The sequence below is a fragment of the Sturnira hondurensis genome, unplaced genomic scaffold (assembly GCF_014824575.4).
Source record: "Sturnira hondurensis isolate 20B ecotype Veracruz unplaced genomic scaffold, ASM1482457v3 Scaffold0002840, whole genome shotgun sequence".
Classification (NCBI taxonomy): domain Eukaryota; kingdom Metazoa; phylum Chordata; class Mammalia; order Chiroptera; family Phyllostomidae; genus Sturnira; species Sturnira hondurensis.
Genome location: NW_028075471.1, coordinates 3,150,849 through 3,176,699, shown reverse-complemented (window position 1 = coordinate 3,176,699; position 25,851 = coordinate 3,150,849). Strand labels below are relative to the sequence as shown.

Sequence of the window (25,851 nt, the reverse complement as noted above, 5' to 3'; positions counted from 1 at the left end):
AGATGCTAACCCAAAAAAGTCCGAGTGTCAAAACAAGTACCTAAAATATATCAGGTGACTAAACTCAGCTGAGGGGGCAGGGAGGTGGGCGCTGTGCGTGCCTTAGGAGAACAAGTAGGACTCCTGAGACTTAGGACATGACAGCCGTGGGGACTGTCACCTTTGGCTTACCTTGTTAACTGGCCTTTACCTCATCGGTGAAATCAACATTACTCTGTGTGCTTTAAGGGTAAAATTTAAGATATATAATGTGCTTTAAGGGTGAAACCCCCCCCAGTAGACCATCTCTGCTCTTAGTAAATTTGGTAGAAGAGAATACTTTTAATAAAGTGTTGGGCCTAGATTGCTAATTAAAATTTACTGATAAGAAACAGATACATAGTGGCAAAGAAGTTGTTACCATTTAATGTTCTCTTACGTTCTTATTTGATGTGATGAGTTCTGTGGAAGTGTACACAATGCCTCTTGTCTGCTGGGACGTTGGAGTGACAGCAACCTGTTTCCTCATTTCTTACACACACACACACGTCGATGACTGACTTGCTTTCTTTTTGACACTCTGGCTTCTTTATGGAGTGTTTGAAAAATAAATACAGAATTGCATGCGTATCTTGTTCTGGTAGGACCAAAACTCCAACCAGTTATCACTTTGGTTCCTCTTAGAGGTCCCTACTTCCTTCTTAGAGGAAGGAAGATTTAGATTTCAGTCCTGATTCTTTTGGGTCAGTTTTATATCTCTGCCCTTAAAGCGGTGGCTAGTTCCTGAAACTACTTGTCCCTCTGTCCATGTTAGATCTGAGACGAAGAAACTATTCTCATGGGTCCACTTTCCATAGACAGAAGCCGTATCTGTTTCAATTAGTGCTTTATCTCTAGCATTCAACACTGGGAATGAGTCTGGTGCTTAAAAAATTTGTTAAATACACTAGTCTGAATGTTTAGTGAAGTGTTTTCAGGTATTCAGAAGGGGAAGGGGCTCTTTTGTGCAGTAGATTTAGAAAAAGCTACATTGTATACTCAATTTTGGAATAGTCATTATACACATCAGTGTCTTGAAGTCTCTGAGACATCTTGGTATAAAATCAAAACCCTGGTATAAAATCAAAACCATGTTGGCCTCATTTATCTGAATATTGTCCAAACTATCAGGGAAGCACTGGCCTAAAGCACAGCTGGTGTAGAACAGGATTGGTGTTATTTGTTGATATGTATTTACTGAATATGCAGAGCTGTGATCCTGAGTTGGGTAATTCAGGGATTTTTAGTAGCTTCAAAAGAAGATGGTGCCTTCCCGGATATGTTGAGAGTAAAGAGTAAAGGAGTGGAGGAAAAATAGCCAATGGTAGGGGTGTGAGTGTAAATTATTTCAACATTTCTGGAGGGAATTTTGACAGTGGGAGTCAAGAATCTTTAAATTTCCATGTTGTAATTTTACTTCTAGAGTTTTACCTTGGGGAAGTAATATGAGGTGTATACAGACTTTTATCAATCAAAATATTAAGTATGATATTTCTATTAAAAATAACCTAAATGTTCCTTAGGTGGTCAGTAAATAATTAGAAAACCACTTAATGAAGCATTGTGACTATTTCAGGGTTTTTTTGCTATGTAACAGCAACACCAAAAAACCCCTAACTCAGGAGGCTTTAAACAATCATTTATTAATTCCCATCCCTGTGGGTTGACTAGGCAGACCTCCTGTCACACAGAGTTGGCAGTCACTCAGGCAGCTGATTTTACAGGGCAGCGAGGCTGAGCTGGAAGCTGCTAGTTGGCTTGTCTCAACAGTCTGTGTCTTGCTCCTTGCTGTGAGCTGGGATGCTTTGGTTCTCCTTCTCATGATCTCTCTTTCTGTGTGGCATCTCACCTTCTAGAACCTTTCTGTGTGTCTTCTCTTTCCAGTAGAATATAGCTTGGGCCTTCCATCTCTGTGTTTTGAGAGAACAAAAGCAGAAGCTGAGGCCTAGAGTTGGAACAGTGTCACTTTGGCAGCACCTTTTAGTCAAAGGAGTCACAAGTTCTGCCCAGGTTCAAGAAGAGGTAAATAGAATCCGTTTCTTGATGGAAGGAGAGACAGATGTGTACAGGAAAGGAAAGAATGTCGATGACCGTCTTTGGAGACTCATGGTGGCCATTAAGATCATGTTATATAAAACTTTATTTTATGTCATTAATGTTAAGTGGAAAAGGGAGATGACATTAAGAATAAAACCATTGAGGAAAAAGAAGAGTAAATGACATGTAGAATGTAATACTAATATAATATAGTTAAAATGCATATATATATACACACACACACACACACTCACTTAGAAAGAACTGGAAGCCACAACATCAACTTAACAGAGGTTATGAGTGACAAGATAGAGTGTTTTAAGTTTCTTCTATATACATATATTTAAATTTTTTTTAGCCCTGGCTGGTGTGGCTCAATTGGTTGGATGATATCCCATAAACTGAAAGGTCACTGTTTGATTCCTGGTCAGGGCACATGCCAATTGTGGGTTCACCCCTGTCAGGTGAGTGCAAGAGGCAACTGATCAGTGTTTGTCTTTCACATCGATGTTGCTCTCCCTTTCTCCCTACCTTCCCCGCTTTCTAAAATAAATAAATAAATAAATAAATAAATAAAAAATAGACTATTTTCTCTTAAAACTTTTCCTGCAATTGCCTCTTAGTTGTTTTAACAATTAAAAAACTGATTTTTTAGGCCAATTAAAAAATGTTGACAAATTTCAAAGATTAGAAGATATGTGTTTTATAATTCCAATGCCTTAAAATCAAAACTACAGAGTTTTAGTTAAAAACTTTTATTGAACTTGACATTTAAATATACCCTTCTGAATAATTCCTGGGATATGAAAAGTTTCAAAAGAAAGGTAGTTATTTATAAATGATAAGAGTTCTATATGTATGCAGTCCTGGCATATGCAGCCAACATGTATAATCTTACACATCTTAATCAGATAATATGATTGAAGATAAATGAACATTTAATGCAAAAAGGGCCAGTAACTAAGCACAAAGGAAGTATAAATTATTTTCAGGGATAAAGTGATACTGATGAGGATACAACTGGAGGCAATTTAAAAATTTTTAAGGAAAGGTTTACAAAGCAATACCAATAAGACTGAAAAACCTAGATGGAATGAACTGTTTCTGAAGAAATGTTTTTGTGACCTTTGACACAAATTGGTAGCAAACCTGAAAAGATTAGTAAACAAAGTAAAAAATAAATCAACAGCTAAGCCCATTCAGTTTATGGGCATGTCCTCCCAAACATTTAGGTGTGGAGAAGTCTCATTATATGTCCACTGTTTCAGAACATGTGAAACATTGAAAGCTTCTCAATCCATAAACCTGATGTTAAACAGAAAAGGACAACCCAAGGAAATCATGGGTTGCTGTCAACATGTATTGTTCTTTAAATAAAGAAACATTGTTACAAACAAGCTAATATATTCATGCATATCATATGTTACAAGTGGGTTGTATATATGTATGTTTCCAAAAGGAGCCACATTTTGTTTGGTGGTTGTTGTGGTTCTCCAAAGCCTTGACTAGCTGTGCTCCAATTTTCTTCTTTTTAGATAGGAAGACAACTTTATATGTGGTGGCCCAGCTGGATGTAGATTTATTCCTAGATTCTAAGCATAAGACAAATTAATTTGGCTGTTTGAATTATAGAGGGAAAAAGAAAGAGTTTTTTTTTTAAGTTCATAGTGATAAAAACCTACATTAAGAAAAAAGGGAAGTTCTCCAATAATCTAACTTTACACTTTGAAGAACAGGGAAAAGAAGAATGAGCTAAGTCCAGAGTTAATAGAGGGAAGAAAATAACAAAGTTTGGAGTAGAAATAGATGAAATAGAGAGTAAAAAGACAATAGAAAAGATACACGTATATTTAAAATGAAAGGAGAAAATGAAAACCACTTGGACTCACACCATTGTTAACATTTTGATGTGTGTGTTTCAGTCTTCTGCCAGTTAGTGTGTATGTGTCTTACAAGAAGAGTATGAATAGATCACAACATTTTGTCGTCTGTTCTCTGCCCACCCCACTACTGGTATGTCATGAATATCTTGCCATCTCATTAAATATTCATGTAATGGTCACATTATTTCACTGTCTCTCTCTCATCATTGTAAACTGAATTCTGATAGTTAGAACTATTGATTTACCTTTTTTAATAAAACAAGTTATTCATGCAAATTAGATACAAAATGATTTTTGTGTATTTATCGAGTAAAATAGAATTAAACTCTTAGCAACATAAACATTTGAAACTAAGCTCCTTAGTTAGAGACAGATATGTAATTCTTTGTAGGGACTTTTTAGGGAAAGGAAAAGCCTTTATGGAAAATATTTGTTCATACTCTATGTGAGGACTTTTAAGAGTAAAAGTGACAAATACCCCAACTAGAATTGAATGTAGCAAAAGAGGAAATTTATGGGTGAATATATCATTTATATGTTACCCTAGTAATATTTCAAAACAGCCAACCACAAAATATCAGTGACATATTGGGAAATATGTATTTATTTAGTCCATGAGTATACGGAGTTCAGTGGCTCTCAGCTGGACTTGATCATGCAATCTGTTATCAGCTGTTGATTGGCTAGGAACCTCTGCTGGTCTTAGATGGGATTGCTTAAATGTCTTGGGGTTCTACCTAGGACACCCTGACTCTGTTTTATATTCTTATTTCCCAGCAGTCTACATTGGGCATGATCTAATTCCTATGGAAGAAAAAAATTGAGCAAGAAAGTAAATACACCCCCTGGACATTGTGGCTAAGTTGTTTGGAGTATCATGCAGGGGAGTCCAAACTTTTGGCATCTCTGTGCCACACTGGAAGAAGCAGAGTTTTCATGGGCTACACATTAAATACCACGTGACACATAATAACAAAAAAAATCTCATAAAGTTTTAAGTAAATTTACGATTTTGTGTTGGGTGCATTCACAGCCATCCTGGGCTGCATGCAGCTCATGGACTGCAGGTTGTACACCCCTGCATGGGAGGGTTGTGGGTTCCAGTCCTGGTCATGGCACACACCTAGTTTGTGGGTTTGATACTCAGTCTGATTGTGCGTGATCCCTGGTCTGGGCACCAATTGATGCTTCTCTTTTGCATTGATGTTACTCTCCCTTTCTCTCTCTAAAAGTAATGAAAAAATGTCTTCCAGCAAGTATAAACAAAAGTAAATACTCAAGTGCTATTTCAGTCCTCCAATTGCTTCACATTTGTTTTCTTCTTATTGGCCAAAGAGAGTCATATGACAGAACCTAGGGTCAGATTGTGAGGGCACTGACAGGAGGCAGATCCAGGAAGGGGTAAAGAATTAGGGCCATTAATGCAGTCAGTCTACCTGGCATATGTAACTAAAATGGCCTAGGGATAGATGTAGCTTCAGTGGCTGCTGGATCCAAGGTATCAAGTGATGTCACCTGGCTTGATTTCACACTATTAAAAGTTTGGCTCTGATTTCTTTTGCATTAGCTTCAATCTCGGGGAAGCCCTTTTCACATGGTAGTACTCAGAACCTCCATTTCTTTTTAAATTATATTTTATTGATTATGGTCTATGGCCATACCACCCTGAACACACCCGATCACATGTGATTATGCTATTACAGTTGTCCCAATTTTACCCGCTATGCCCCCTTCCATCCAGCACCACCAAGTCCCTCAAGCAGTATCCACGCCAGTGTTCATATCCATGGGTCATGTGTAGGTTCTTTGGCTACTGTGTTTCTTATACTGCACTTTACATCCCCATGGCTAGTCTGTAATTTCCTATTAGCACTTCTCAATCCCCTCACCTCTTCACCCATTCCCCTACAACCCCTCTCCCATCTGGCAACCATCAAAATGCTTTCTGTATTCATGATTCTGTCTCTGTTTTTCTTGTTTGCTTAGTTTGTTTTTTGGATTCAATTGTTGATAGATGTGTATTTATTGCCATTTTATTGTTCATAGTTTTGATCATTTTTTTCTTAAATAAGTCCCTTTAACATTTCAATAGTAATGGTTTGGTGATGAGAATGTCCTTTAATTTTTTTCTGGTCTGGGAACTCTTTGCCTGCCCTTTGATTCTAAATGATAGCTTTGCTGGGTAGAGCAATCTTGGTTATAGGTCCCCCTGTTTTTCATGACTTTGAATATTTCTTGCCAATCCCATTTAGCCTGCAAAATTTCTTTTGAGAAAATAGCTAACAGTCTTATGGGAACTCCCCTGTAGGTAGCTAACTGCTTTTTTCTTGTTGCTTTTAAGATTATCTGTTTATCTTTATCCTTTGGTGTTTTAATTATGATATGTCTTGGAGAGAGCCTCTTTGCATCATCCATTTTGGTTGGGACTCTCTGTGCTTCCTGGACTTGCCTGTCTATTTCCTTTACCAAATTAAGGAAGTTTTCTTTTATTATTTTTTCAAATAGATTTCCAATTTCTTCTTCTTTCTCTTTTTCTGGTATCCCACTGATGTGAATGTTGGAATGCTTGAAGTTGTCCCAGAGGCTTCTTACACTATCCTCATTTTGGGGGATTCTTTTTTCCCCCTTATTCTGATTGGTTGTTTTTTGCATCCTCATGTTCCAAATCATTGTTTTGATTCTCGGCTTCATTCTCTCTACTGTTGTTTCTCTGTAAACTGTTCTTTATTTCAATTAGTGTATCCTTCATTTCTGACTGGATCTTTTTTAGGCTGCTGCGGTCCTCACTAAGTTCCTTGAGCATCCTTATAACCAGTGTTTTGAACTTAGCATCTGATAGGTTGTTCATCTCCATTTCATTCTGCTCTTTTTCTGGAGTTTTGATCTGTTCTTTCATTTAGGCCATATTTTTTGGTCTCATTTTGGCAGCCTCCCTGTGTTTTTTTTCTGTGTATTAGGTAGAGATGCTTTGACTCCACGACTTGGTAGTGTGACCTAATGCAGTAGGTGACCTGTAGGGTCCAGTGGCACAGCCTTCCCTATCATTCAAGCTGGGTAGGGTACTTGAGGTGTGCTTTTTGTGTGGGCTGAGTACATCCTCCTCTTATAGTTGAGTGTTGGCAGATCAATGGGAGGGATTTGCCCAGGCCAGTGAGCTGCAAGGATTGGTTGTGACCACTTACCTCCAACCTCTGCCCTTTGTGGAGGAGCAGCTGTGCAGAGGCAGGGTGGTGGTACTCCAGTATGGTTTTTAGTTGTCCACTGAGTGTGTTGGCCTTGCAGTTTCCTGGGTGGTGCAGACCCCCACCTGTGTTTTTCCTGAGCCATAAAGCAATCTGAGATGGCTGCTACTTGTGCTGGGCTTGGAGATTCTCAGGTAAAGCCAAGCTGTGAATTTTGGCTGGCTGTTGCTAGTGCCTGGCCTGGGGCCCCCTGAGTCCAGTTCTCGCTTGTTTGAGAGGATTTAGTAAGTTGTGAAGCATGAGCCAAGACAAGTTGTTTATGCAGAAGAGCAGCTTGGATGGGCCCCTAAGTTGCATGAGGAGAAGTAACCTCAGTTTGGCCCTGTCTAGAATCTGTGCTTTTACTATCTTAAAGATGAAAAGAAGAGAGTACACCAAGAATACTATGATGAGAAAAGCAGAAGGCCGTGATGTACCCCATGGAGGCCATTTGCATACTAGCATTAATGGGATAAGCCCTGTTACATAAAATTTGTCCCAATGTACAGGAACTTCTATTATTTTTCTCTAGGAGTTATGAGAATGGGGACTCGAACATGGTGCACTGTTCTCCTGTCCCATTTCTGTACAGGTGTGGAGTAGTTAATGTGAATATTTAGGTCAGAAAAAAGGAAAGGAAGTCCTAATATGCCAGCCTGAAAGATAGAAGTGAAAGGGGAAAGAGACAGGACTGTTATCTTTTCTGATGATAGTGTTTCAGACCTGGTTATGTGCGGGGAGGCTCATTGGTTGAGCCACCTCTTTTTCTTTTAGCTCCAAGATGGCCAATAGGTTCTAACACATGTGTCAGTGCCCACTGATTGATAGTAAACCATCTAGAGTGCTGTGTTGAGAAGAGTTCTAAACCTAGTGGAAAAAAGGACTGTGATGGATTCAAGATGTCTTAGAGGGTACAGGAGTGGGAAGTAAGAATATGATTGACTATTATTTGACATCTTAGGAAGCAACAGCTTCTCAGAGTCACTGTCAAACTACTTGTGTGTGTGTGTGTGTGTGTGTGTGTGTGTGTGAGGGGGGTTATTCCCCCAAAGAGAGTATTTTATAACTAAGGTCTCTGTGATGATAAATTCTATAGTCAATTTTCTGGAGGTCCCAACTGTCACTTAACATAACCCAAAAGTGCAGAGCTTTATCTTCTTAAGGAAAAAGAAGTATCTTTTTGTTCTGAAAAAAATTGACCTTGCTTGAGAGCTGGGTGGGGTAATTTACAAAATCTTTAGATGTAGTAAGTAAAGTTTTGGGGTCACCTTTCTTTTTAAATGAATGTGAGTATATCTATCTATCAATCATCTATTTATTATCACGAGTGATCTATATTTATCAACATATACTTAAAACATAATGAAGTTATAGTCAGAGTTCTAAAGAAGTTTGTTTTTGATTATCCTTTTTCTCATTTTTCAGATCTCTCTGATTGGAGTCATTTTCTGGTACAGAATATGAATAAAATGCAGTGAAAATTCTGACCAACAGTGGAAATATTGGCTTAATCCCCAGCTTACTATAGCATTCCTTCTCCTCAGCATCACCTCATAATAGCAGAAAAATGTATGGAAGTGCAAGAACAATCACCAATCTGGAAGGGAGCCCTTCTAGATCTCCTCGTTTGCCAAGGTCTCCTCGTTTGGGCCACCGAAGAACAAGTAGTGGGGGAGGTGGAGGAACAGGCAAGACTCTGTCCATGGAGAACATCCAGTCCCTTAATGCAGCCTATGCTACGTCTGGACCCATGTATCTGAGTGATCATGAGGGGGTGGCTTCGACAACTTACCCGAAGGGCACCATGACTCTGGGAAGGGCCACAAATAGAGCTGTATATGGAGGTCGTGTCACAGCCATGGGGAGTAGTCCCAATATTGCTTCTGCTGGACTTTCCCACACAGATGTCCTTTCATACACAGATCAACATGGTGGTCTGACCAGCTCATCCCATCATCACCACCACCAGGTCCCCTCTATGTTGAGGCAGGTAAGGGACAGCACAATGTTAGACCTTCAAGCCCAGCTCAAGGAACTTCAGAGAGAGAATGATCTCCTTCGGAAAGAGCTAGACATTAAGGACAGCAAATTGGGATCTTCCATGAACAGTATCAAGACCTTCTGGAGTCCTGAGCTCAAGAAGGAGAGAGTCTTGAGGAAGGAAGAAGCAGCCCGTATGTCAGTCCTCAAGGAACAGATGAGGGTTTCCCATGAAGAAAATCAGGTAGGTATGACTTATCTCCTTGTTTTTCAACCTTGGCTTCTCATTGAGTAGTTGATGCTTTGCAAATGTTACCAAAACCTGTGCAGAAGAAAGTTCGGCATCATCAAACTAGCTCCGACTTAGTATGTATTTCACTTAGGGACTGCAAGAGGTCATAGGAAATCTGAGATCACAGCTTGTGATCTCCTTATTTTCCAATGACCTTTTCACATGGTTGCAGAAGAGGGAGGATCACTTCTCACTGCCTAACTTTTACACTTGGTTAATTTTGTTTTCTTTTTCAGCAGTCACAAGAGCAACTCAGATGTACTTCCCATTGAATAGAAGAGTGAAATATTAATTTTTGCAAGAGTAGACATTTTAACAGCAACATTTAGTGGGTCACATTTGACTGGTGGATTGACTTTTGTTTTAGTTCCAGCAGATTATTTCTTTTTAGAATGAGTGGAGTTTATTTTCTAAGTAGCAAACTAAACAATATTAAGTACTGTTGGGTAGATTGAGCTTGATATTGTGTTAGAGAAACACAGTACATTTTTGCCTCATCCATTCAATATAAGTACATACTATGTTCATGACACCTTACTTGTCTTTGATCCATCTTCTAAGTCATAGCAAGATTAGTTTTCCCAGACTCTACCTGTAGTTGTGCCATTTCCCTGCTTTAAAGTCCTCAGTAATTACTCATTGCCTCCAGAATGAAGTCTACCCTTTTGTCTCAGCCTTCTACTGGAAAGCCTGAATTAGCCTTTCCAGTATTATCTTGTACCTCCTCCCTCACATCTCCTATTGCTGCCAGAACCACCGCATGGTAATTCCTGCAAGTCCTCAAGGGTTCCCACCTCCATACCTTTGCTCTTTCCATTATCGTTTGCTGGAGGACTTCACAGTGCCTCCTCTCTTTGCTTCTTCCCTTTCAGTCCCAGCCAATCTTGATGTTCACATCCTAACTGTTCTGTGAGGCTCATTTATATTATGCTGTTTTCAAAAGTCTTCGGGATGTGCCTGGGTTTAAATTCCAGCTTCAACTCTTGCTGGTAGTGAGATACCAGTAAGAACTAAGAGATGGAGAATAGAAGATTAGTGGGTGCCATGCCATTTGGCTAGAAAAATTCTCAGATATTATTTAATTTTATGTAGAAATTTGAGATAATTTAAACTTGGCTATACACCAATGATTCTCCAATAATTGATCTTTACATTGGCCTAATAAAGTGACCCTCCTCTCTGTTACCCTGGCTACCATGCCTTTGGAGGCCAAGCACTCATAGAAACATTTCTGATTTTTATGAGAACTTGCTCTTTGTTTTCCTTCTAAGTGGAAAGTAATCATCTTATACCTTTGATTATCTGACAGAGCCTATGCTGATTTTCAGTTATGAAAATGTGGTTTTTAGTTGGAACAGAAAATCTCATCTTTTACCCCTAAATCAAATTAATGCTCTTAATTATTGTTTCTGTTTTTTTTTTCTGACTTTGCTGGTTCATGAAATCCTGTGAACCTGTTACATCTCTGTGCATTTCCCTAGTTCTGTACTGCTTTTCTTCCTTTGTTGGTTATTTTGGGAAATGGTTAAAGCAGCTTAGGAATGATGCAAATAGTGACAAAGTTGAAAGTCATTCTCTAAATTGTCAGTTCTAAAATTACTTTTATCTTATGCTTTGATCATTAAATGTTTTTTGAGTGTAGACTTTCTACTTACATATGTATAATTATTTGTAAATGACATGATGTGTAACTGTCATATAATTCACAAAAATTTAGATCTGGAAGAGATAAATAGAATACAGAGGTAAATTTTATTTATTTATTTATTTTTAAGATTTTATTTTTTATTTTATGTTTAGAGAGAGGGAAAGGGAAGGAGAAAGAGAGGGAGAGAAACGTCAATGTGTGGTTGTCTCTCATGCATCCCCTACTGGGGAAATGGTCTGCAACACAGGCATGTGCCCTGACTGGGAATTGAACTGATGACCCTTTGGTTTGCAGGCCCAGTGCTCAATTAACTGAGTCACATCAGCCAGAGAAAATTTTAATGATACACAAAACCATTTGGCTTCTAGTAAAAACATTTAACCCCCCTTGTTTATTTCATGAGGGTTAGTTCAGTTTAAACTAGGTAACATCCACAGTTATATTTAACTGTCCCATGTTGCTTTAAGCTGGAAGCAAATGAATAGCTGAGGTGCTCCCATTACCCCTTCCTTGTTCTGGAACCTATTATGATTCTAGGCTACCTTGGGTACTGTGGGTGACATATGACCTTGTAATATAAGACCCAGGGAAAGCTCTAGTATTTATTAAATATAAGTAAAATGTAATAGTTTTCTCTTTTTTGAAAAAAAATTATTTTAATTGTTGTTCAAGTACAGTCTTCTGTCTTTTACTACCATCCCAGCCCACACACCCACTCTCCACCTCCCTCCTATTTTCACCCCGCTTAGTTTTTGTCCATATGTCTTTTATACTTCTCCTTTTCCTCTGAAATTCCCTCCCCTTTCCCCTCTGGTCATTGTCAGCCTGTTCTCTATTTCAGTGTCTTTGGTTATATTTTGCTTGCTAGTTTGTTTCATTGTTTAGGTTCCTGTTAAAGGAGAGATCATATGGTATTTGTCTTTTACTGCCTGGCTTATTTCACTCAGCATAATGTTTTCAGTTCCATCCATGCTGCTGCAAAGGGCAGGGGCTCCTTCTTTCTTTCTACTGCATAGAATTCCACTGTGTAAATGTACCATAGTTATTTTATCCATTCATTTTCTAATAGACACCTAGGTTGCTTCCAACACCTGTCTATTGTAAACTGTCCTGCTATAAACATTGGGGTGCATAGGTTCTTTTGGATTGGTGTTTCGGGGTTCTTAGGATATAATCCTAACAGTGGAATTGCTGGTTCAAAAGGCAGATCCATTTTTAGTTTTCTGAGAAAATTACATACTGTTTTCCATAGTGGTTGTACCAGTCTGCAATCCCACCAACAGTGCACCAGGGTCCCCTGTTCCCAACCTCTCCAGCACTTGTTTGTTCCTTTGTTTATGATGGCCATTTTGATCAGTGTGAAGCAGTATTTCCCTGTGGTTTTAATTTGCATCTCTCTGATAGCTAGCAATATTGAGCACCTTTCCATGTGTCTCTGTATCCTCTGTATATCCTCCTTGGAGAAGTGTCTGTTCAAGTCCTTTGCCCAGTTTTTAATTGGGTTTCTTGTCTTCTTAGAGTGGAGTCATGTAAGTTCTTTGTATATTTTGGAGATTAAACCTTTGTCTGAGGTATCATTGGCAAATATGTTTTCCCATACAGTTGGTTGTCTTTTTATTTTAACACTGTTTTCTTCAGCCACACAGAAGCTTTTTATTTTGATGAGATCCCATTTGTTTATTCATTCCTTTATGTCCCTTGCTCTAGGGGACATATCAGTAAAAATGTTGCTGCGTGAAATATCTGAGATTTTCCTGCCAGTGTTCTCCTTTAGGAGTTTAATAGTGTTATGGCTTATATTTAACTCTTTTATCCACCTTAAATTTATTTTTGTTTATGATGTAAGTTGGTGCTCAAGTTTTATTTTTTTTCACGTAGATGTCCAGTTCTCCCAACACCATTTGTTGAAGAGGGTATTTTTTTCTCCATTTTATGTTGCTGCCTCCTTTGTCAAATATTAATTGACTGTAGAGAGTTGGGTTTATTTCTGGGCTCTCTGTTCTGTTCCATTGGTCTATGTGCCTGTTTTTATGCTAGTACCAGGCTGTTTTGATTACAGTGGCCTTGTAATACAGTTTGATATCAGGTATTGTGATCCCTCCTATTTTGTTCTTCTTTCTCAAAATTGTGGCTGCTATTGGGGGTCGTTTATGGTTCCATATAAATTTTTGAAATGTTTGTTCTATGTCTGTGAAATATGCCATTGATACTTTAATAGGTATTGCATTGAATTTGTAAATTGCTTTGGGTAGTATGGACATTTTGATGATGTTAATTCTTCCAATCCATGAACACGATATATGTTTCCATTTGTTTGTGTTTTCCTTGATTTCTTTCTTCAGTCCTGTGTAGTTTTCTGCATACAGGTCTTTTACCTCCAAGGTTTATTCCCAGATATTTTATTTTTCTTTTTGCTAAATCGAATGGGATTTTTTTCTTGATTTCTGCTTCTGCTGATTCATTGTTAGTATACAAAAATGCTTTTGATTTCTGGATATTGACTTTGTATCCTGCTGTTTTGCCAAATTCATTTATTAGTTTGAGCAGTTTTTTGGTAGAGGTTATAGGATTTTCCATGTACACTATCATGTCATTTGCAAACAATGCCAGTTTCATTTCCTCCTTTCTGATTTGGATGCCTTTTATTTTCTTTTCTTGTCTGATCACTGTGGCTAAAACTTCCAATACTATATTGAATAGAAGTGGTGAAAGTGGACAACCTTGTCTTGTTCCTGATCTTAGTGGAAAAGATTTTAGTTTTTGCCCATTGAGTATGATGTTGGCTGTAGGTCTCTCATATATGACCTTTATTATATTGAGGAATGCTCCCTCTATTGCCACTTTGCTGAGTGGTTTTATCATAAATGGGTGTTGTACCTTATCAAAAGCTTTTCCCTCGTCTATTGATATGATCATGTGATTTTTGTCTTTGCTTTTGTTTATGTGATCTATTACATTTACTGATTTGCGAATATTGTACCATCTTTGCATCCCTGGGATGAATCCCACTAGATCATGGTGCATGATCCTTATAATGTATTGCTGGATAAGGTTTGCCAATGTTTTGTTGAAGATTTAGGGTCTATGTTCATCAGTGATATTGGCCTGAAGTTTTCTTTCTTTGTTGTGTCTCTGTCTGGTTTTGGAATTAGGATGATGCTGGCTTCATAAAAAGAGTTTGGGAGTTTTCCATCATTTTGGATTTTTTTGGAATAGTCTGTGAAGAATAGGGGTTAGCTCTTCCTTAAAAGCTTTGTAGAATTCTCCTGTGAAACCATCTGGTCCAGGGCTTTTGTGTGATGGGAGTTTTTTTATTACTGCTTCAATTTCATCTGCTGTTGTTGGTCTGTTCAGGTTTTATGCTTCTTCTTCATTGAGTTCTGGAATACTATATTTTTCTAGGAATTTGTCCATTTCACCTAGGTTTCAAATTTCTTGGCATACAGTTCTTCATAGTAATTTCTTACACTCCTTTGTATTTCTGTGGTATCAGTTGTAATTTCCCCTCTTTCATTTCTGATTGTGTTTATTTGGGTCCTCTCTCTTTTTTTCTTAATGAGCTGCTTAAATGCTTATCTATTTTGCTTATCTTTTCAAAGAACCAGCTCCTGGATTCATTGATCCTTAGAATTGTGCTTTTCATCTCTATGTCATTTAATTCTGTTCTTTTTTTTTTACTTGTTTTATTTATTTATTTATTTTCAAGTACAGTTTTCTGTCTATTACTCCCATCCCATTCCACCCCCCGTGTTCCTGTTCTGATGTTGGTTATTTCCTTCCTTCTACTTGCTCTGGGCTGTCTTTGTTGTTGTTTCTTGAGTTCTTGTAGGCATAGGGTTAGGTTGTTTGTTTGAAATGTGTCTATCTTTTTTTAGGTAGGTCTGTATTGCTATTAATTTCTTTCTCAGGACTGCCTTCCCTGTGTCCCATAAGTTTTGAGTTGTTGGGAGTTCATTTTCATTTGTTTCCAGTGACTTTTTGGCTTCTTCCCTAATTTCATTCTTGACCCATTCATTGTTTAATAGCGTGATTCAATCTCCATGATTTTGAGTGTTTTGTTTTTTTTCCCTTGGTATTAGTTTCTAGTTTCAGTCTCTTGTGGTTGAAGAAAATGCTTGGTATGATTTCAATTTTCTTGAATTTGTTGAGGCTTGTTTTGTGTCCTATCATGTGGTCTATCTTTGGAACTGTTCCATGTGCATTTGAAAAGAATGTGTATTTAACTTCTTTGGGGTAAAGGGCTCTCTATATATCAGTTAACTCCATTTCATCTAGGGCATTGTTCAATGCCACAATATCTTTGTTGATATTTTGTTTGGAAGATCTGTTTATTTTTGACAGTGTGGTGTTGAGTCCCATACTATAATTGTGTTGCTGTCAATATCTTTCTTGAAGTCCTCAAGATTTTCTTTATGTATTTGGGAGCTCCTATGTTGGGTACATATATATTTACAATATTTATGTATTCTTGGTGGATTCTTCCCTTGAGTATTATGAAGTAACCGTCTGGGTCTCACTTTATGGCCCTTTTCTGAAGTCTGTTTGGTCTGCTATGAGAATTGCTACCCTGGCTTTTTTCCCCCGTCTGTTTGCTTGGAAAATTTGTTTCCAGCCCTTCACTTTCAGTCTGTGTAGGTTTTTTGTCCCGAGGTGGGTCTCTTGTAGGCAGCATATGTGTGAGTCATGCTTTTTTATCCATTCAGCTATTCTATGTCTTTTGATTGGAGCATTTAATCTATTTACATTTAATATTACTATTGATAGGTACTTATTCATTGCCATTTGTGTACCTGTGATCCTTTGTCTCTCTCTTTTTCCTTCCTTTCCTTAGAGCATTCTTTTTTAGCATGTCTTGCAGAGCTGGTTTGGTGGAGGTGTATTCTTTCAGATTTCTTTTGTTTGAAAAACTCCTCATTTGGCTTTCTATCTTGATTGAGAGCCTTGCTGGGTAAAGTAGTCTTGGCTGAAGGCTTATGGTTTTCATAACTTGGAATATTTGTTGTCATTTTCTTTTTGCTTGGAGTATTTTCCATTGAGAAGTCAGTAGCTAACCTTATCGGGGTTCCCTTGTATGTTACTTCCTGTTTCTCCCTTGCTACTTTTAAGATTCTCTTTTTGTGTTGGAATTTTGCCATTTTAATTATGATGTGTCTTGAAGTGGGCCTCTTTGAGTTTCTTTTGGTTGGGATCTCTGTGTTTCCTGGATTTGTGTGACTGTTTCTCTCCTCAAGTTAGGGAAGTTTTCCATCATTACTTTTTCAAATAGGTTTTCTATCTCTTTCTCATCTTCTCCTTCTGGTATCCCTATTATTTGGATATTATTACATTTCATATTGTCGTGCATTTCTCTGAATCCCTCTTCATTATTTCTGAGCCTCTTTTTTTTCTTGCTTTTTCTGGGTGTTTTTTCTATTTTGCCCTCCAACTTGCTGATCTGATCTTCTGCTTCATTAATCCTGTTTTTGAATCCTTCTACTGTGTTCTTCAGTTCAGAAATTGTATTCTTCATTTGGTCTTGGCCATTGTTGATAGTTTCTGTTTCCATTTCATGTTGACATAACTTGCAGCGAGTTCGTTGTAGCTTCCCTGTAGTTTCTGGTGGCTCATTGTGAACTCATTGAGCTTTCTGATAACCATTGCTTTGAACTCAATATCTGATAGTTGAGTTGCCTCTATTTCATTTAACTTTCTTTCTGAGGCTTTCTCCTTTACTTTCTTTTGGGGATTGGTTCTTTGTCTTCCCATTGTTTTTGAGACTCTTCTTATTAGCTTCAGCTTTTGAAATCGATCTGTTCTGGCTCCCTGTGTTTATGGTGTCAACTTCTGTGGTATAATACCTGTGAGATTCAGTGGTATAGTCTCCTTGATCTCTCGAGTTACTGATCTTGGGCTGTCGTTTAAGTTGGCTTTGTGTTTGTCTTTGGGTTTTGGTTGTTTTGGGGTCTTTCTTTGGTGGGTCCTTCCCACCAGCTGGTTAACTGAGGGTCACTCTGTCCACCACCTCTTATATTTTGTTATTTTAGTTAGGGCACGTTGTTTTGAAGCTGGTTCTTTCATGTGTGCAAGGTTTTGGGGATTCTCTTTTGCTCTTGTTCAGTTGTTTATACTGGGTAGTTTCTCCACTATTTAGTTGTATTTCCAGATAGGTCCTGGATTGAGTTTTGTGTGGTTTCCACTCCCTCCCTCACCTTCTTCGTTTGTTATCTGTTGGTGGTTCCTTTGTTGTTGGTTTTCCTATTCCTCTGAGTATCCTGTGTTCCCCGCTTCTACCTACTCTTTTTTGTGATCAGTTGGAAAGGAAGGCAAAATGGTTTGAGACAGCAAGAGAGTATTCTATGCTATTCACAGTAGCAGCTGGTAAAGAAGAGATGGAAGATCTTTTGGCTATGTATAGTGTTATCTGTGATCTTCCACCCAACTAACCACTTTTTAGAAAGGATGGCAAGAAGATAAGACTCTTGTTGGGGAGGGAAGGATTGTGAGTTGGGTCTAGAAAGCAGTGAGGTTGTGGGAGGTCAGGTTCTGAGGTAAGATGAGAGTAAAGGATAGTAAATAGGTGGAGTGTGTGAAAGAATAGAGTTAACCAGTGCAGTAATAGAGTTCAGGGAAATGTGAAGTGGGCTGAGATTTGGGAGATGTGTAGTGAAGTATTTACAATTGTATGAACAAGCTATTACTTACAATAATATTACAGTAACAATCATATGACAGAATCAATGTGATCTGGATAACAAGAATAGGGGGTATAGGACCTTGAGTAGCGTGCTGAAGGAACACAAGTGACATGAAGGACAGTAAATTAGCAATACACTGTGAAAGAGAAAACAGGAAAGCCTGTCAAATGATACAATATAACCAGCCAAGGTAAGAAGGCTAAACAGAAAGAAGAGGAATACAAAAATACTATTCAAATAAAAGATGTAAGAATAATGTAAAAATAATAATACAAATATGCAATAACTTGCAGCTTCTGTGTAATAGCAAAGTGAAATTTGCTTCATGGTGTCAACTGTTGGGATGCCCCCTCTTTGGGTCCAACTCTAGTCTTTTCACAGTTCTAGGTGAACTGTGAACTTTTTATTGTCTCATTTGTGGGTATTTTTTTTTAAAAAGCAGGAGAAGGGATGAAGAAGAGATAAAACTGGAAAAAAAGGAAGAAGGAATAAAACAAGAAAGAAGGAAAGGAGGGAAAAGGTATTATAAGATAAAGCAATAATACAAATACAAAAAAATAAAAGATTACTTAAAACAAAAAACAAAAGAAAACAAAACAAAAAACCCTCAGGTTGGCTTCAAACTGGCCAAACTGGTTTTTCTGATCTTGCTGGCTGCAGCAGGCTGAGGGGCAATTGGTATGGCTTTTCTCCTTTCAGGATCTGCACTCAGCCAGTCTTGCCTATGCTCTCCCTAGAGCAAGTCTTGGGTGTGGGATCCAGGTCTTCCTCAGAGTGCTCTTTCCCCAGGTTTACTGCTGTAGGCTTTGGTGTGTGTGCGCGCTTGGCCAGGCTGCCTCGGTCCTGCAGGTTCGGGCAGGAACCCTTCCCAGTGCTATGGGGGTGAGCAGGGCCTTCCACATGGCCTTCCTCTCAACCTTCCATGCAACCTTGGGATTGCTGCCTGGCTGGGTGGGGAGTAGGCAGAGGGGCTGTTGCAAAAGAATTCCCCAAACAGTTTTTCTTTTTGAGAAATTTCTTCTACTCAAGCCTGCCTCTCTGCACAGCCCAATTCTCCAGCCAGACTGGTGACTATCGGGGTTCAGTGCCTGTCACTGCATGACTCTCAACTCTCCCAAGCCGGCAACCAGAGACTCCAAGGGTGATCACAGCCCCTGTGTGTTTGCCTCTTTGTCCTTATTCCCCTCTCTGCAACTTCAAGCAACCAGGTCTCTCCTGGTGCTGCTTAAACCTTGTTTGGCCAGGGAGGGAGGGAACTGTTGACTGGCTCTCTCCCAAGGACTCTGTGGCAGACCTTGTGGGTGGCACCGGGCCTGTGGCTACAGCTGCCCTGGTCTCCCAGCTGGTCCCTGGAACCTTATTGTCCTGAAGCACTCTCCTTACCGTCTGTTTTTTCAGTGTTTGCTACAATTTTTGGTCTCTTATTTTTATATATGCTGGGGTACTGTTGGCTGTTTGTTCTGTTCCTCCATAGATCGGCCAGGTTTTTCTCCCATGTGTAGGGGGAAGTGGAATCTGCTCCCTCCTACCCTGTTGCCATCTTCCTCTTCTTTAATTATTTTCTTTTTTTAGGTTAAAAATATAAAAGGAGGAAGAAGCATGGAGAGTTTGAAAAGTCAATTTACTTGCAATGTGAGGTAGTATTACAAAGTAAAGAATAGTAAGATTGACAAAAAATAAGTTATTAAAAAGATTGAAATGCCCTTTCTTCCCCTTTTGGAAATATGTCGGGATCCTTTTTAGGGGTATATGAATACCTTTTGGTCAAGATAGGGTAGATCCTGATTAAGTAATCAACAAACCTTAAACATCAGTGGCTTAACACATCAGAAATTTATTTTGTATTCACCTGAAGTATGAAGCAGGGCAAGCGACTCTCCAGGGTAGTTCTCCTTCAGGCAGTGATGCAGGATCCAGGCTTTCTGCATCTTGGCACATGGCCAAGGAGAGCAAGAGTACCTAGAGATGGCCCATTGTCTCCTCAGTTCCTTGGACTTGAAAAGACACAGTTGCAAAGGGCTGAGAGGTGTAGTCCTCTCTTCTTTTCAAGAAGGAGGGTGCAGTTAGATGGGAGGGAAAACTAGACATTTCTACCAGTGGTGTTTGTAAGTTTGTCAAAAAGTAGAGCTGGATGAAATAAAGTTTGGGCAGTACTGCAGACTTCTGCTGTTGCTGCTGTTTCTGTTATGCTGCTGCTACAATCAAACATCTGTTGGGAGCATTATGTGTTAGGCATTGTGCTTAGACCTTTGCGTACATTAGACTTTGTGTAAACTAGACTTTGTCCCAGTTTACAGATGAAAAATAAATGTAGAGAGAATAAGCAGCTTGCCCAAGTTCATATGGCTACTAATTGACAGAGTCAGAATTTCAAGCTTTGGTCTATTTTGTGCCAGTGTCTAAATCTTAACTTTGTGTTCATTACCTTCTTATAGAATCACTGAGCTGTGAATAGAATCTTACTATAATAGGAAGGTCATACTTCATATATGTTAGATGTAAAAAATGACTATATGATTCCTGACTTATAATGGCTCAACTTGCTCTTGACTGTATGATGTTACAAAAGAGATATGTGTTCAGTACAAGCTGTACTTGGAATTTTTATATTTTCTTGGGCTAGCACTATGCAGTAGTATACTCTGTCGTGATTCTGGGCAATGATAGTGAGTTCCCAGTCAGCCATGTGATCATATCTAATATTCTTCAGTGTGTTCATTGTATTAGATTATTTTGCTGAGCTGTAGGATAATGTAAGTGTTCTGAGCATGTTTAAGCAGGTGGGACTAAGTTATGATGTTTGGTAGGTTAGGTGTATTAAGTGCATTTTCAGCTTATGCTATTTTCAACTTGTGATGAGTTTATTGGGATATAGTCCCATTATAATTTGAGAAGCATCTGTAGTTTTGATAGAATCATTAAGAATGTAATTTAGTGTACTTAGTACTTTTATTCTTAATTAGGAATTTATTTATTTTTTTCCTAGAAATGGTTTTTGTGTTGTTTAGGGTTTTTACCATTTACTGTAACTTACTCTACTTTTATTTCAGAGAAAAAATCATGGAAACTTTTTCTATGTGGAAGAAAAGACTGTGGAAGAGACACGAGACACTTGATTATGGTTTCTTATCCATAACAACCAGAGAGTGCATTTACAAATGTAGTTCTATTGGAGGGTATTTGGATACCCTCTATTTGGATAATTAGAATTTCACTAATCTAAACTCAAATAATCTAAGACAATTTGAACTGTACTCTGTAAATGGAAATGGGGCAGGTCCATTAAAGAGTAAAGGTGAGAAAGCTAGAGTGCTCATGTTTATGATATTTATTGTTCTGTGAATTTAATGCTCGTCAGCACAGACTTTTTACTCTTGTGTTCAGTGTTGTAGAGGGCTCCCAGTCACCAGTGCTTTTGCAGTAGATTTTGAAGTCCTGGTGGTTCTGTCCAAGGGAGCTGAATCAAATCCCAGATCTAAGGGAGGATGTTGAATACCCTGTGTATGTTACAAGATGTACAGGACTGTTTGGAACCTTGGAGCCAGTGGGTGGGTAACTGTGACCAAATTTTGCCTGTGCAAAGGGGTAATACTCGGGTTCCTGGATGAATATTATAGCCCAGGTCACCACCCCCACCTCCAGGCTGTCTCCATACTTCTCAGCTATACAGGTATGCATGAATAGAAATACACTTGTGACTGCTAAGAGTTACCGTACTGACATTTGGAATCACTGGCTTACTTTACTGGAATGCATAGTTGCAGAGTTATCTTTATGCTATCACTTGTGCCTTTTGCTTCATAGTGTACTTTCTTGAATGGAAGAAGACTGCAGTGGCATATTATGGCTAATTCTTTGGAATGGCATGAACACATAGTCCATGCTCTTAATGTCACACTTGAAGGTTGATTTGGGGAGTGGTGAGGAGAAAAGATTTAGAATAGATGTTTGGCTGCCACTTGAGCTAGCCCCCTTATTATTTTTAATAAGGCCTAGCCTGTGTGGGGTTGGGGTGGATGTTGGCTGTGGGAGCATGCAACTACAATGGATGTAAAGTGATCCAATTTTTTCTAAAAGATTATATGGTTGTTTTTTTCTTGGTAGCCCTATTCTATTTACCTGTGTGATGGAGATCAGAGAGAGAAAACATGACAGAAAATAAATTTATAAAAAGTTCATAAAGACTTATATCTTACAGCTTGGCGCAAATAAGTTATTGACTTTTCATATTCCTGGATATTTTGTGCAATTATTCTTTGTATTTTTAATGGATTATTTTTCAAAATTAGGTGTAATAAAACAATTTTTAAACATTTTCCTAAGTTGTGCATGGCTAGAGAAGAATCTGCATAAATATAAATAGCATCACACACTGGGAGATTGTACCAGATTTAGTATTTACCCATCTCGTGTGTGCAGAAGTGGGACAAGGTCATTGGGAAATGTAACCTAAGAAGTGTAAGTAAACCTGGCTGGGGAACGCTATAGCTTTTAAGGTATGGTTATGTGATAATTTCTATTTCTGGCTTAATACAATAGGAAATAATCTACTCTAAATCAATATTAATATGGGTTTTTTGATGAGATTTTGAGCTAGTTGCAATATATGGTTTGATTCTCATTTTAGCCTGTAACTTGAAAAGGTCAAGAATTAGATCACATTTCTGTATTTCCTTTATTACTATTTTCTCTTTTATTTTTATAACTGTAGGTTATTTCAATAGGGGTCATTCAACTCTGTTCTAAGATACTAATTTCATTGTGAATGTCCAGATATGAAGAATTGGAAGTGGGTGATAGAATCAACTATATATAGTTTTTTGAGAATGTGGTGAGGCAGTTGTATTGTGAAGGGTCTGCTGACAGTTCAATGAAGCTGCAAATCACCTTGAGAATGTTTGTGGAATCACTGGCTCAGTCCTGGAGTGTCAGGTTCCCTCAGGTTTGTAAATAGGACTTAAATATATTTATTGCTCAAATAGACCTGTCTTATATCTGTGCCTTCTTCCAGGCTCCATTCCTTCTACGACTCTGTCTGAGATCCATGGGTCCCTCAAAGCCAGTATTTCCCAAGTGTCCAACCAAATCCTACAAACACATTAAAAGCCTGTGTTTGGATCATATCCACTGACATTCAACTGCCTAAAGCATGTTCAATGGTAAGGCCTAAGTCATTGAGGTCAGGGAAATCTACTCTCTACCAAAGCAGAGAGGGACTGGATGGAATTTTTATTTGCCAGATACTTGATTTTATGTACATATGTATAAATCAAATACCTGGCAAACAAAACCCAAGTGGAAGTCTGGGAGATTCTGGGAAAGCTTTTGTTTTCCTATTAAAAGGACTGAATGTCATCAGCAATGGTTCTTGAGTGCTGATGTGCTGCCTAGAGCTGTGTCATCCGTATAGTAACCATGGGAGAGAGACTGAGACAAGCACAGATACATATGCCCAGCCATCTCTGAGCAAGTGCATCAGCAACAGTGGTGGCCTGCTTCCTGACTTCGAGTCACGTGAGAAAATAAACCCCTAGTTGTTTAAGTCACTGTTGGATATTCTATTACTTGCTGCTCAATAACTTCCTAACTGATGAAACATAGAAAATCATTAATAATTACCAGTCATGATAACCATAAAAATAGGTACATTTCAGGAGGATACAGGAGATCTCAAAGGACTGTATACAGTAGAAGGAAGGAATCTACTTACTAATTGTATTGGGCAATATTCCAAAGTAGTGACACAGATGCTTCTCCAAGCCTGAATTAGCAACAAAGGAAAATTTATTAGTTGCTGTGATGAAATTGCAGGAAGGCTGAGGTATGGTGCATAGGGTTGACCCTGGACCCAGGGTCTCCAGCTGAAGTAGGGCTCTGTCTCTACCCATTGTTTCATCTCTGGTTCTTGATAACTATCTCTATGTGTAAGCCTCATTTTTTCCTTCAGGTGGCGGACTGTGTTGGCTGCCAGTACAACCGAAGAGTTAAGTGATTCCTATGTCTTTACTTCCCACTTGCAAAATTTATGAAAGGATTTGGTCCTGCCTTAGTTATATCCTGCCTCCAGACGTGGGGAGTGTATGTGGCAGGGGCAGGAACAGGTATGTGAAAAGAGATTACTGTGACTGGTAACCCTGTTGGGACAGTAGGCACTGGGAGAGGAACAGTTCACGAAGTTACGGAAACGAAGGGTGAAGGGATGCTGTGGGATAAAAACAGGTGTCCACTGCACTGACTTGAGCGGCTGGTCACTCTCTTTCTCCCAATGTTTTTAGGGCTTATAAGGAAAATCAAGAGACCCGAGAAGTTAAGAAGTCAGTCATACATCATATCTGTGTATATGTTTTTAAATTTTAACTCTGATTTGAAGTGTGTGTGTCTATGTGTATTTTTCCCAATGTTACATAGGCTCATGGATTTAGAACTGGATAATATGAACTAGTTTAGTACCATGACATGACTTGGAATGCTGAATCTTAGAAGGGCCAAAGAAAAGTGTCCATCTTCCTCATCTTGAAATAGTCTTTCTCAGATTTTCAGAGAACTGTAGCTTTTGTTTGCCTTTCCAGAAAGGTGGAAAAACTTTGGTCCAGCCTTCGGCAATGATCTACTTAGACTGAAACCACAATTTTAATGCCTTTCATGGGTAGGTAAAAACTTCCTTTGGTTCTGAAGATAGATGACATGGCTCTGAGCCAATAGTTGATTTCTTTGTTTGCCAGAATGTAGGAGAATGATATGAAGTGAACTATACATCTTTGTCACAGATGTCAGCTGGTTTTTGCTTCAGTAATCTCTTGCAGTCAGCCCTAGGATCAGCCATGTGCATTGTATTAGTAGCCTTACAAATTTTTATTCCCAGGTTTTCTTATGAAAGACTTGGCTAATAAGAGGAAAATAAACATTCTTGTATGTTGGACCTTGGGAGAGCTAAATGATTTCCATGTTTCATTTGCTCCCTGGATCACTTTATTTTGGCTATGAGATAACAACAGCTCACAACCAAAGAAAACATTTTGGAATATTTCAATGAGATTTTAGTTTCACATGTGCCAAAGACACTTACTGAAACCAAGCTTTGGGAGGGGAAGGCAGAGGGAGTGGTCACCCCAAAACATTCACTGCCTGATACAATTCCCTCCCTACAGACACCGTCCTCAGAGGATTTTAAGAAGCAAGTCTGTGCTGACAGGAGAAAAAGTAACAGTGATTTTATCGGCCAAAGCAGATGGGGCGGGTTCTGAACTTGGCCTCTTCTGGCCAGATTGCAATTTCAATTTCTATAATTAGTTGCAGGTGGAGCTCTTGTGTTTTTGTTTTGGAGTCCACTGACATCCGTGTGCAAATTCCGACCATCCCAGTTGGCATTTGGACTCAATAAGTGGTTTGGCTTTGCAAAAACATAGAAAATTGTAAATCTACTTCACACACACACATAAAGCTGCTCTAAAGGTCAGGTTCTGAAAGCTGTGAAAAGCATTTTGAAAAGTTTGGGAAGTAGGTTTTAGGCAGAACATGGGCATGCAGCAAAGAGTTTGGGCAGCCTAACAAACAGAATTCTGTCACGTGCCTTTTTTTTCTCTCTCTCTCTCTGACAAGCCAACATTTAATTATATCTTGGAAGTGATATGCAGGCATTTTGTTTTTTAGTAAGAACATTTTGGAGAGAAGAAGTAAAGACTGAGGCACCTACTTCATGTCTTAGAAATCCATGGCTGTGCTTGTACTGTCTGGTTTGGTGATATAGATATTGATCAAGTTAACTTAGTGGTTTTCAACTTCGACAGTTCTGCCTCCCAGGAAACATTTGGCAATGTCTGAAGACATTTTTGGTTGTTGAAACTAGGTGAGATATGCTATTGGCATCTAGTGGGTAGAAGCTAGGGATGCTTCTATCCACTAGTGGGTAGAAGCTAGGGATGTCCTATTCATCTTACAGTGAATAGGACAGCCCTCCACATTAGCTGGTCAAAAATGTCAATGGGCACAAGACTGAGAAATTTTGAGTTAATTGGATGATTACTATATCTTCGTTTTTCTTGATAATTTGCCTGCACTAAATTATTTCACTTTGTAACGTGATGATCAAATGTATATA

The 25,851-nt window shown here is 38.7% G+C and overlaps 1 protein-coding gene across 1 annotated transcript in view; it reads left to right on the top strand.

The window, feature by feature from the left end:
• The window catches only part of LOC118983623 (ERC protein 2-like), a 48,165-nt gene extending 24,420 nt beyond the window's left edge, over nt 1–23,745 (top strand). Inside the window, exons 2-3 of the mRNA XM_037041288.1 lie at nt 8,585–9,383; nt 23,701–23,745. Of these exons, the coding sequence (XP_036897183.1) occupies nt 8,727–9,383; nt 23,701–23,745 (702 nt within the window). The 5' untranslated portion in view covers nt 8,585–8,726. The remainder of the gene's footprint in view (nt 1–8,584; nt 9,384–23,700) is intronic.
• The last annotated feature ends 2,106 nt before the right edge of the window (nt 23,746–25,851 follow it).